This window comes from Aythya fuligula, chromosome 6 (assembly GCF_009819795.1).
Source record: "Aythya fuligula isolate bAytFul2 chromosome 6, bAytFul2.pri, whole genome shotgun sequence".
Classification (NCBI taxonomy): Eukaryota; Metazoa; Chordata; class Aves; order Anseriformes; family Anatidae; genus Aythya; species Aythya fuligula.
This window is the reverse complement of record NC_045564.1, coordinates 32,976,819-32,989,092: the sequence shown is the minus strand read 5'-3', so window position 1 is coordinate 32,989,092 and position 12,274 is coordinate 32,976,819. Positions and strand designations below refer to the sequence as shown.

The window sequence follows — 12,274 nt, the reverse complement described above, 5'->3', positions numbered from 1 at the left end:
CATTTGTATAATCTACTCTGAAGGCTGTTGCTATATTTACTTACAAATTTTAGGATTTTAGATGTTTTTCGAGCTCTAGTTTCTAGTTGACCTAGTTGTATCACAAGTTACTAGATAGACATGTGTTCGGTACTCAGCTGGTATGCATGTGATTACTCCATGGCAAATGCCAGACGTTTTGATTTAATTAACACTGTTTAACTGGATTTGAACTGAATCTAGTTGCCTTTCATTTGTCATTAGCCTTTATGCATATGGATGCTTCCTGGAAATAGCTGATGTATATAGGTTAAGCTGTAGTAAATATTAATATGAACCCTTACAAGAAAAAGGTTTTTACCATATCCTGATGCATGCGTTTAGACACCTATTGTTCTAAAATAAAAACAATCCGAAGTAAACACTGTGTACAGATTAGTTTAATGTATTGTGATCGTGCAAAAGTCAGAAATACAGAAGGCTGGATGGACTAGTCAAAACGTACAGGCGATTCCTGTTCCTTGGTTTGGGGTGTCATGATTAAGGTAGGATGCAATAAATTGATTCTCAGTGATATACAAGTACAAATGTAGGCAGCTGTCCAGCTGGGATGAAGAAAAATGAGTGGATTTTCGTGTTATATCTCTTTCAATCTGTAGGAGACTTGACTTGCTACTTGCATTTTACTGCAGCGCTTTATGCTAACCTATTTCCTAGTTTCTGTAGGATGAAAAGTTTCTTTAAAATCTGGTTTGGGCAAAGTCTGTATTATCTTAGCACATAATTCATGTTTTTTCTCTTTCATATAGAGAATACATCTTGGAGTTACTAGAAAGTGGAAAAGATAAATTCCTGGTGTTTGCTCATCACAAGATAATGCTGGATGCAATAGTTGAAGAGCTGGAGAAGAAAGTAAGTAACAACTGAGTTTTCTTAACTTTATCACTATTCCAGCTTCACAGCTGCTTAAGAGCTCCCCAGAGTTACGGCTGGTCAGCTGGTTTATTAAAGTTAGGGGCAGAGATGATTTCTACTTGCTGTGCTTCTGAATGTGCCCTTCACCAAGGGAGCTGAGCTGTCGGGGGAGTGCAGCATGGGATGCACTTTGTATTAGCTGAATGGCTTTTGTTGTATTCAGTGTTCTTCACTGATCTCCATCATCTGCCCTGGAGCTCGTGAATTACAGCCCTGCCTCATCCAAGTTTATCATCCCTCTCCTGAAGAGCAACTGAGATATGTAAGATCCCATCTCCTTCCATTGTAAACAGAGGAAGACTTCAGGCTGGAAAGGCTGTAACATCAGCGTGCAGATAATATCCTGCTTTTTGCTAAGCTGCTTCTCTTTCCACTGTACCTGAGTTGCCAGCTGGTTGCTGTCCTTCCTGTTGCTCCGGATCAGTGTGGGAGCAATGGACAGGAGCGAGGCAGATGTTGTTGACAGAGGGGAAGAACATTACACGCTGAGCTACAGTGCCTTGAAATGGTGACAGGTTTTAAAAAGACAGCAGTTGCATTTTTAACTTTCTTGGTTCTGGCATGGGGAAGGGAAACGGAATCCACTAAAATATGGAGGGAGAAGACAGGAAAGGGGACACAAGGCTGCTAAGTACTATCTTCTTTCTCTGCCTTTTCTCAGCGTGTTGAATATATCCGCATTGATGGCTCCACCTCTTCAGCTGAGCGGCAGTCTCTGTGCCAGAAGTTCCAGTTGTCAGAGAAGCAGGCGGTGGCCGTTCTGTCCCTCACTGCCGCAAACATGGGCCTGACGTTGTCTGCTGCGGACCTGGTGGTGTTTGCAGAGCTCTTCTGGAATCCAGGGGTACGTATCCTGGAAGTGTCAGGGGCTGGATGCTGCCTGGAGAGCAGAAATGCTGGCTTTTGGGAGGAGATGTGATGGGCAAAGAGAGCATAGATTTTTCCTAGTTTGTTTATCTATTTCCCTTAATCTCAGCCACATATGTTCTCTAGCATTTTTGTTATTTCTTCGACATCGCAGTTCTCAATTAATTCTCTTTGTCACCTTTTTTATGTAAAGGTTTTGATCCAAGCAGAAGATCGGGCACATCGAATTGGACAGACCAGCTCCGTTAACGTCCACTACCTGGTGGCTAAAGGCACAGCGGATGACTTCTTATGGTAGGAAGTGGAGGGGAACATTTTGGTTCTCCTCCTGGCTGTTTTCAGTCTGTCCCACGTGATGTAAGTTGCTTAATGGTAGTGCTGATCTCCACAGCCTGCAAGGGGAGGAGCAGCAATTGCCAACCGATTGTAAGTGGGTGACACGGCCTGGCCACAGCGGATATAATTAAGTGGGTGATAAGCAAGGAGGAATAAAAGTAGTCACTGAGCAATCTGTCCATTTGAGTGCTTGGACAGGGAGCTATGGAGGAGAACTGCACTGTTGCTTTCCTCTTGGCTCTTCAGCGAGATCTTTGATGGATTAAAGAAGTGCTGTTGACCCAGCTCTGGGGAAATGGGGTCTGCGCCTTGCGGGCTGCAGTCAGTGTGCAGCAGTCCTTGTGGCTGGGAATCTGACATCCTGGGGGAATGGAGGATCTGGGGAATCCTTAAAGCTGCGAGGGAGCTGACCTGCAAATGATGAAAAGTAATCATCTACCAGCTGGTTCATTTAAAGTCCAAAATTACTTCTTTATTACCTCATTTAAAGGAGCGAATGGAGTAAGTGAACTTGTGCAGTTCCCAGAATATCATGATGGCAAATAATTATAACCCTACAATGAAGGGATCTGGAAACTAATGTGTCGCCCACGTTTCACGGAAATTTAATGACAGTAATTCTGCCTTTATTTGTGAAATGCTGTCCATGCAGTCGTTAATGCTTAACTGGATGGAAGCATGGCTCTTCAAATAAGGACAGGAGCATCTGTTTTAAAAGCAAGAAAAAGAAGAAAAAGACAAGGCTATTTGGTAAATGTGGTGTCGTGCTGTGGCCTTTGCCCCTTTCAAAGCCTCCAGTGTGGAGGTGCAGTTGGGACCTCAGTAGACCTCATGGGCCAGTGAGGGATTATTCCTCCTGCAGTACGTTGGGAGGTACCCCAGAAATGCTGATGCATCTGTTGCTGAGGATTATCGCTGCTTGCCTTGGAGGACAGGCTATTTTGGCTCCTTTTACCTGCATCTCCTTGTTCTGACTTCATACCATTAGTCTTGCCACTTTCTCTCTTGGATATGCGACCCTTCCAAATATTTGTAGCCTGAAATCACATCCTCTTCTTGTTTCTCATTTAAATTGGATTGATGCTTCCTTAGATTTGATATCCCAAAACAGCATACAGTCATCATAAACAATAATAGGGCGGGTTAAGGAGCTAATGAGCTTTGGAAGAAAAGTCATCTTTATACCGTTATAGTTTTTTCATCTACACGTAGTAAATGACAGTGTCTTTCCCAATGGATCATTGAATCTGGCATGTTATTTTCTTCCTTTCAATAACATCTGTTTCTCTCTCCTAGGCCAATGATTCAAGAGAAAATAAAAGTGCTGGGGGAAGCTGGTCTTTCGGAAACCAACTTTTCCAGTACAGCTGAATCCACCGATTACTGTCCTAAGGTAACTGACCTGAGGGAATGGCAGAGGTCCCTGGGAGAGGCTGAATGCATTTGAGATTTTGTATTTCTAGATTTGCATGTGATGGGCAGTCTGACCTCACACCTGTTCTGCCTTTAATGGCAGAGGGTCATGGGTCAAGGGCCATGGGACTACCCTTTGATGGTTGCTTACTTTCACTGTGTGTGACAATGCATATACAGACTCTGCCTGTTCTGATTTCTCAGCCAGATCCAAAGCAGAAGACCATCTATGAACTCTTCCAGAGGACCTTCTCTGATTGCAGAGATGACGACGATGAACTTTTGCTTTTGGAAGCAGCTGATGCTTGCTGTGAGTTTGACTCTGGCAGTGCCTGTAAAGACACAAACGAAGAGAGGTGTTCAGTGAGTTCCCCCAAAAAGCGGCGTATTGAGGAGGTTTTTGAAAGTGTAACATAAAAAAAAAAAAGGTGGCTAGCAGTTTTTAATATAAAAAAAAAAAAAAAAAAACACAACAAAAGGAATCAAGTATTATTTTTGAATTTTCAGAAATAAAAGACTCTTTTCTGTATCTCTAGCGTGTTTCATCTCAAAGGATGAGGAGACAATCTGACAGCATGATGGATGAGTAGTGCACAGCTGGCAGCCTGCAGGTCTTGCAGTCCTGCCTCTGCTGATGACTGAGTGGCCATGGGCAAGTAGCATGCTGCTTTGTTTTAGTAAGTCATCTTCTGTAGCTGTTTCATTTAGAAAGCAGGTAACTGTTGTCTGTCCACATTGCAGAGCTGTTCTTGAGGACTCATGTCTGAGCCTTCCATCTCAGAGAAGCTCAGACTGGATCTTGAGGAGTCACTTCACAGGCCCTCACGAACTGTCTCTGCTATTCACTTGAGTAGCGAGGAGAAAAGAAACTGGGATCTAGAGAGATCTTAACATTTTTGGAGGTGGGGGGAGAGGAAGGAGAGACCCAGGTTTTGTGTCTCTGCAGGGCAGTCGGTAGCTTGAAACCAAGCAGTGTAACTGCCTGCTAGCAAGTGCGTCTTGCCTGATAAGCACAAGTCTGCGTGAGCACTCTGATCTCTGGCCTCGTTCTCTACATTTTAGGACCAGCTCCATGGCACATGCTCACTTCAGTGGAGGGTGAAGCCTGCACCCGCTGTCAGGGATTAAGACTGGTTGCTCAGGGGAACGCGTGTGTGTGTGTGTTTTCTTTAAGACTCGAGACTCATTTCCACAGATGAGTGAGCAGAAGAGGATGTGCAGACTTCTGTTTTTGTAGGAAGCTGATTCCGGGTTGAATTGTTTAAATAAAAAGTTGTTTTTAACTCATGTTTCCCAAGTTTCCAGTGCTTTTTCTGTCTTAGAATTTCGTCGCCCATTTGGTTCTTAACTTTGAAAAGTACATGATGTAGTGGGAATTAGTGTGGTGATGTTTTTTGTTGTTTTTTTTTTTTTTTTTAATTTATAGTGGCCAAAAGGTTTGGTTTGTCTGGCGATGCTTTTTGTGCTTCCTAAAACATGAAGGGAAGCTCACACGATACTTCGTTTAGAGGTGAATCGACAGCTAATGCCTGAGATACTCAGGGTGGTTAGGACCTGTTATTCACTCCTCTTACAGCTCTGTGCAGGCTACACTGAGACTGCCAAAAGCAGCACTGTTGCTTGACGCGGTGATACTTCTGGTTTGTGATGGCTCAACCAAAATTCTGGAGTCCGTTTTTAATGCGGGCTTGATACAAAGGCAAATTTCTGTTTATCATGACTTGTCTTTTCAGGCAGTGCTGCGTGGTTGTCTTTTCGTGTGTGAATATTGTTGCCAGTGCAGCGTAACGTAATCAAGAATTCCTGTCTTTCCCAATTCTGATCTTAATACTGGAAGATACTTGGAAACGTGATAGCATTGTACAAACGTGACCAGGGAGTACAGAAGATAAAATTTCAGAGGGACCAGTTAGATGTGTTTTACAGCCTTAATCTGTGGATAAGGGTGAGGAAACAGCAAACTAAAGGCTTATGTTCGGCTCCTGGAGACCAGCAGCTAACGTTTTGTGCAGGCAGCATGCTTGACTGTGTACAGATAGATAGCAGACAGTGGCCAAAAGCCCTCTCTTCCATGGTTGAGGACAAAAAAAAAAAGGTTGTGCTACAAGATCAAGCTGATAGTAAGCGTGATACATTTTTTTTCCTGCTTCAAAGGGTTCGATTACCCCGTTTTCAGCAAGTGTCGTCATGGAAATGCCCTACAGGCTGTGTTTGCAATTGTGCTGGCTTTTCATTCATGACTGCAAAAGGTGCTTTGATGTGCGTACAAGCGCAGAGGCATCAGACCAGAGATCGTGTGACTGGCCAGCTGTGGGAAGTGTTTAGTCTCTGGATTTTAAGAGTGAGAGCTAAACATCATTTCTCCTGTGCCAACAGTTGGCCAGGAGATGAATACACACTTCTAAACACTTTTAAATGGCTTCCTTCTTGAATGTGGAGTATTTAATCTGTTTCTAGGACACATGATCTTTCTACTTGTAGAGAAGGTTGTTCTGAGAAAGGGGTGAGAAATGTTGCCATCTGCCTGCTGAAAAACAAATGGAAGGCATTATTTGTGTACCCATAATGTCATCTCCTACAGGAGTAATTCTCTTCCTCCTCGTAAAGCTATAGCTACTTCAAAACAGTATTTTTTCTGAAATCTGCTGAGAGTACCCTTGGAGAATTCTGCTTCTCATAAACTCAATTTATCTTGCCCATATATTGATAAGTCCCAGCCCTGCTAGAAGAATGCAAGGTGCACTCTTTCTTTGTTAGGACCCATAAAAATCTCAGCTGGATTGCTGTGGAGTTACAAAGGCTCTTCAAGTACACTTGAGATTCACTTTAACTGTACTAGATGAAAAAAAGGGAGAAGAATCTTGAAGCAAAGTGCTTTTAGTCATTACATCAAGGCATTGGAAAAAAATTGTGCGTGCCTTAGCCCAATTACACCATTAGTCTGTCATTAATAGGAGGAGGAGGAGGTTGGGATGCTGCCAGGAGGCTTCGACAGGACCTCCAAGGCTTGCTGATGAGAATCTGTACAAGGTAGCGTGCAGGTTGGCAGCGAGACCTCCAGGCAGCCTCAGGAGTGTGCAACCCTTTGGGGACTCTTACATTTGCCCGTCGAATACACTAGAGCCTTGATTTTTAAATCCCAGTAATGTAACTGGAATGACACGTGGCAAGGCTTGTGAAACCAGGGGCTTCCTATGGGCCTACAGCCTTCACTGTTTCAGTAGGGTGTCTTCTGCGGTTCTTACCACTTGTTTTGGTTTTTGTATGTTCTTGGGAGCTTTTTAACGAGAAGACTCTTTCCTACCCGACCTACTGTAGCAGAATGTCTTTGTGCTGTCAGCGCAAATGGAAGTGACAAACATGCTGACCACTCTTTTAAACAAGGAAGAGGCGCTACCAGAGCAACCCCAATTACCAGGTAACTGTGTGTGTGTTTGGATACACCAAAAGCCCTTCCAGATTCGGACTCAGAACTGCAGCCTGCCTGCTACTGTAGTGGAGCTGAGCTTGGAGCTTGGAGCATTTTACTGAGGTGACATTTTCAGGAAGGACGCCCAACTAGAAACAACGGGTATTTGAGCACTGAAAAGGAGCAGTTTGAATGACGGCAGCAGTATGTGAAGCTGTACAGCCTGGGACATGCCGAAGAGGGTGAGGCGGTAGGCTGAGAAAAGGCAAAGCTCTGGGAGCTCTGCTGGCCTGTCTGCGCCTATCCATGTCCCTGTCACTTGGAAATACGCATTTATTTTCTCAATGCTGGAAGAGGCTGTAGTGTGAGAGGGTTGGTTGCATTTTGCTGTTGGCAGAGCTGTCTGGAATAACTGTAGGTGAAGGATATGACCGTGGACTGTATTGCCACAGCCACCCTGAACTCTAAATACAGACTGGAGAGCAGCGGTAGATCCTCAGTCCTGGATGTGCTGTCTTTTTATTTTTATTTTCCAACCAAATAGTCACAAAGCAGCGAAAGGAACCTTTTATTATATATATTTCTTAATACATTGGTACTGAAGATGTATCCCGTGAGTCATCATTAGGTTCTGAAAAGGGCAAATATATTCCTAGGCTGTGTTAAATGAGACTTTGACTCAGCAGAGAGCTAAATCCCATAAATTCAGCCCTACGGAAAAATGCACCTGCAAAAAAGTGCCTGGCAATGGTTTCAGCAGGTGGGCTCCCAGCCGCCTGGGCTCCCTCCTCGGGGCTGCGATGAATTTGCAGCCAGCTTTGAGCATTAAAAAGCACTTGGGCTAACGAGATTATATTTCCTAATGGGGGTTAATGGGTGGTTAATCCTGTTAGCAGCACTGCAGAGCAGCAGCGGGCTGAGAAATCCCTCCCTGCACTGCTTTGCTCTTTTGATATTGGTGTTTTGGGGAGCTGGGGGGGGCACTGCTGGGATTTTGGGAACCCCCTCCACCTTTTTGAGGGGGGTTTTGGGGCCATTTATTTGGGTATGGGGTGGCACGGGAGGGAATCACGGGTGTATGGGCATTGCGAGCTGGGCGTTTTGAAACCTCTGCTTTTAGGGCTGCTGTTAGAAATTTAGGGCTGGTTAGAATGTGTTCTTATTTATTTATTTATTTATTTATTTATTCCTTTTACACCTGCAGCGGGGCTGCTGAGCCTTTATCCCGTTTCTATTTAACAGCCACCAGAAAGGAGGCGGGGACGGCGAGGGCTGCTTCTCTGCTGCCTCCCCTGCCCTCTTGTTGGGGTGAAGGTGCCCCCCCGCAGCCCTCCCACCGCCCTATTTTAACCCAAATTTGGGCTCTTTCGGGGGCCCCCTCAGCGGGGGCCGCGCCTCCCCTCAGCCCCGTCAGGCGGGGCTACCATAGAGTTCAGTCCTCCAAGCGGCGCAGACAAGCCCGGCCTCTCTGCCCTCGCTGACTTCCGGCGGCGCCGCTTCACCTCCCCGCGCATGCGCCCTGCGCCTTCCTCTCTCCGCGGCGGCTCCGGGCGGCAAGATGGTGAGCGGGGAGGGGGCCGCCGCCATCCGCTGCCATCCGCCGCCATCCGCCGCGCTGGGGCCGCGGGGAGCGGCCAGGGGATGGCGGGGGGATCGATGATGGCGGGGGGAACAATGATGGCGGGGGGGCGGCCTCCGGCGGGGCGGCGCTGGGGGAGCAGCGAGCGGAGGCCTTGGGGGGGGGGGGAGGGGGGAGGCCGGGCCTGGGGATGGCGGTGCAGGGATCCTGTATAAGCTTGGGGGGGGGGGGGGGGCGGCAGCACGAGGCGCTGGGATTTAATTAAACAACGCCGTGTGCGCCGTGGTAGGGGATGGTTTGGTGGTTGGGACTCGCGGTGGTCCCTGTTTGTTGGAGGAGGCGCTGGGGAAGGCGGTGAGCTGGGTGAAGCCGCGCCTGATGGCGGTGTGGTGCTGTTCGCCTCCCTGCAGGCCAAGCGCACCAAGAAGGTGGGGATCGTGGGTAAGTACGGGACCCGCTACGGCGCGTCCTTGAGGAAGATGGTGAAGAAGATCGAGATCAGCCAGCACGCCAAGTATACCTGCTCCTTCTGCGGCAAGGTGAGGCGCCCGGCTTCCTACGGCTGTACTCAAAAATCGGCCTGTTAGCGGTGGTGGGAATGGATTGCGTCTGGATTTTTTTCTGCTTGGCTGGTTTAAGGAAAATAAATAGTTTTTTTGTGAACGTTAGGTCACCTTATAAAATAAAAGGACTTAATAGACATTTCAGGTGAATGCACAGTTGGTAGTTAAATGGAAACAAATCTTTATTTTATTGCCAGACTGTGTATTGTAGGGATCTGATGAAAAGACCTGGCAGAATTTACACAACGTATCTGTAATCCTGATAATTAAGGCATGACTTGGGCTTCTTTCCCTTTTCCTTTTTCTTTTCCTTTTCCTTTTCCTTCTTCTTCCTCCTTCACTAACTTTACAGCATACCTGGGGAGGAAGGGACCTCTCTCTTCCCGCTTACAACTCTGACTGCACTTGGTTGTTTACATCTGTATGTGTTTTATAGCTCTGGATGGGGAATGAGTACTGATAAGGAGGAGTCTTACTTGTTCATGTGTGAGCACAATTCACTTGAATTTGGCTTTGACAGCTTGAGAGGCCCAGCAGCTTGTTCTTTGCCCAGACTATTGATACCTGTAAAGTAGGTATGTGTAGGTGACTAGAAAACTGTAAGAATTTGTCTGTTTTTTTATACTTAATGGCTTTCACATGTGAAGTGAGAACATTGGTATCTCCATCTGAATAGCTTAGACCAAGGTAGGTCTGAGCAAACCCGTTGTTATCTCCGCAAGATGATGGAGACTTCCCCAGGTGAAGAGAGTGAAGTGCCCACTCCTTAGGTGCAAAGAGCATTTGGTTCAGAGCAATCCTGGGATGTTCATAAAGGGCAAATAACAGCAGTGCAACGTTGGTCATAATGCCAGGGGAGAATATCAGTTGTTATTACCAGTATAACTCCTTAATATTTTTTTCTCCTTTAAAAAAATAGATTTTTGATGGTGCATTTAGAAATAACCCCCTTCTATTCCATATACGAATAAAAAAAAAATATTTCAGATGATCTCTCCGTTTTGAGAAATTGGAATGAAAACCTCTGATCCTTGTGTGTTTTAGCACAGCCTTACAGGCAGCGCTGTGGTGTGATGCTGAACTACTCACCTGAAGTTGGGTTTTAGGATAACAGTATGAGTTGTTGTGGGTTTTTCAGCTGTTGGAGAGTGTGTCTTTTTCTCTTCTGTTACAGACCAAAATGAAGAGGAAGGCTGTTGGGATCTGGCACTGCGGATCCTGCATGAAGACAGTTGCTGGTGGTGCCTGGACTTACAAGTAAGGCAGTAAAGAAGTTTCTATCAGCATTCATTTTCATGTGACTGAGACAACTGAGGGATTTTAAAATTTTTTAATTATAATCTGCTAATCATTAAGTAGATCTGTACTGAATTAGTGATGTGTTTTTTTCTCAATTTGGTTAATAAAATTTGATCAGACGGAAGCACTTGCTGTTCTTTCCAGTATCTGTTGTGCAGCTTTTGCCAATACTGCATTTCAGCCATGAAGTTCCTGCTAGTTTTGGTGTATCCTCCCAAAAATCTCATAATCTCTCTGGACTTTACCAAAGCAGTTGTTTTTGTTTTTCTTTTTTTTTAAAGAAAAAAACAAGCAATTTTTGCATCTTTTCCCAAACTTGAAATCAACAAATCCAAACATCTGCAAATGTGGAAGCAAACATTTGTTTCTAAGCAGTCTCTCTTGTGGCTCTGCTGTAGTAGCATCTCTTACTGGAGATGCAAACGATACTTCTTGCTTACAGGAAGTATTCCGAGTGGGCCAGTTGTCTGGTGATGCTGGAGGGAAAGGAGCAGAGGTAAAGGCTGATCCATTCAGCTGTTCTCTGGGTGGAACAGGCTGCATGGCTGAGACCTGACAGCTCTCCTTCCAATCTATTTAAAAAAAAGATATTTTCACAGCTTGTGATGCATTATTGTCTTTGATCTGGGGTGTATTTTTCCTCCCTTGGTTTTCTTGGCTGTAGAAATAGCGTAGTTTTGGAAAGACACTCCAACCTCCTTATTTTGAAGTTTAAGCAGCGCTTTTTGTGGTTACTGCAGTAGCCTTCCCAGTTCAGAGAAACAGGTGCAATAGTTGAAATCCAAAGAAAACTTTCTTTTTTTCCCTAAAACAATTGAATCATTACAGTTCTTATTGTGATGGTGCCCTTGCATGCCTTTCTTTACCCTCCTTGCCCCCTCCCGTTCTGGTAGAGGACGCGGTTACCCCACACGACAGTCGCTAGGACTCAGCCCACGCGTTTGTGCACGTAGTTGTTGGATGCCGGGGTAATTTGGATTGAGAGGTAGCTGTGAAGTTGTGTGCGCGTCTGTAGGCATGGGCCTACGCCTTGTTGTCAGGAAAATCGACGTGGAGGTAGCCTCCTGTTGACAATGCAGTCGGGCGAGAAGTATTTGATGAGTGCTTTGTCCAAAAAATAACTGGTGCGGGTTGTTGTGCTGCGCTGTGCAAATGACTCTGCTGCTTCTTTCAGCACCACCTCTGCAGTGACAGTCAAATCTGCGATCAGAAGGCTGAAGGAACTGAAGGACCAGTAGATGCTGCACCCTGCTCTCCTTCTGAAACATGCTTGTTTCCTCCACTGTCAAGATCTGTCCCTTTAACAATAAAAGGTGATATGGAGTGGAATCATGTTCATCTTTCTATGGAAAGCGCTGTCTTATTTATTGGTATAACTACGGAGGCATTTGTATTTCTATCCAGTAGTTGAAAAGTTCTTATTACTGGTTAAGTCATTAAAAAACAATTTTCTATTCCATTTAATTTCCTACTCTGGTTCTGTTGCTTTAATGCACTGAGGTGAACGTGAGGCGAACTTGGGCACATCTTGAGGTGCCCTTTTGATGTCTGTGCCTTGAGGAATAGCACAGAGCAAATGGAGGAGTGGAGGAGCGAGCAGATGGAAGGGGAGAGGAGAGAAAGTGGAACATCAGCCTGCCTTCTCCTGTTCGTCTTTGAGGAGGGCTTGGGAGAGCCGTGCATGTGCTGCAAGGAGAGAAAAGAGCATCGTGGCTTGAGGGCAGAGACTGAAATGAATAAAGAGCAGCTGTCATCCTCTGCTGCTGGCTGGTGCTGCTCATTTTCAGTGCCAGCTGCAGATGGTGGCTTACCTCAGCCCGTGGTGTTTTCTGCTGTGTGCAGATCTCAATATCA

General features: G+C 45.6%; 2 protein-coding genes across 3 annotated transcripts in view; both read left to right on the top strand.

The window, feature by feature from the left end:
* The window catches only part of SMARCAL1 (SWI/SNF related, matrix associated, actin dependent regulator of chromatin, subfamily a like 1), a 32,273-nt gene extending 28,241 nt beyond the window's left edge, over nt 1-4,032 (top strand). For both annotated transcript variants that reach the window (XM_032190517.1, XM_032190518.1), the window contains 5 exons: nt 789-891; nt 1,616-1,798; nt 2,015-2,115; nt 3,454-3,550; nt 3,775-4,032. In XM_032190517.1, the coding sequence (XP_032046408.1) occupies nt 789-891; nt 1,616-1,798; nt 2,015-2,115; nt 3,454-3,550; nt 3,775-3,987 (697 nt within the window). In that variant the 3' untranslated portion in view covers nt 3,988-4,032. The remainder of the gene's footprint in view (nt 1-788; nt 892-1,615; nt 1,799-2,014; nt 2,116-3,453; nt 3,551-3,774) is intronic.
* A 4,453-nt stretch (nt 4,033-8,485) lies between these two features.
* RPL37A (ribosomal protein L37a) lies at nt 8,486-11,884 on the top strand. Its single transcript, XM_032190560.1, has 4 exons — nt 8,486-8,540; nt 8,969-9,097; nt 10,296-10,378; nt 11,595-11,884. The coding sequence occupies exons 1-4, from the start codon at nt 8,538-8,540 to the stop codon at nt 11,656-11,658; spliced, it is 279 nt and encodes a 92-aa protein (XP_032046451.1). The 5' UTR covers nt 8,486-8,537; the 3' UTR covers nt 11,659-11,884.
* Nucleotides 11,885-12,274: the final 390 nt, after the last annotated feature.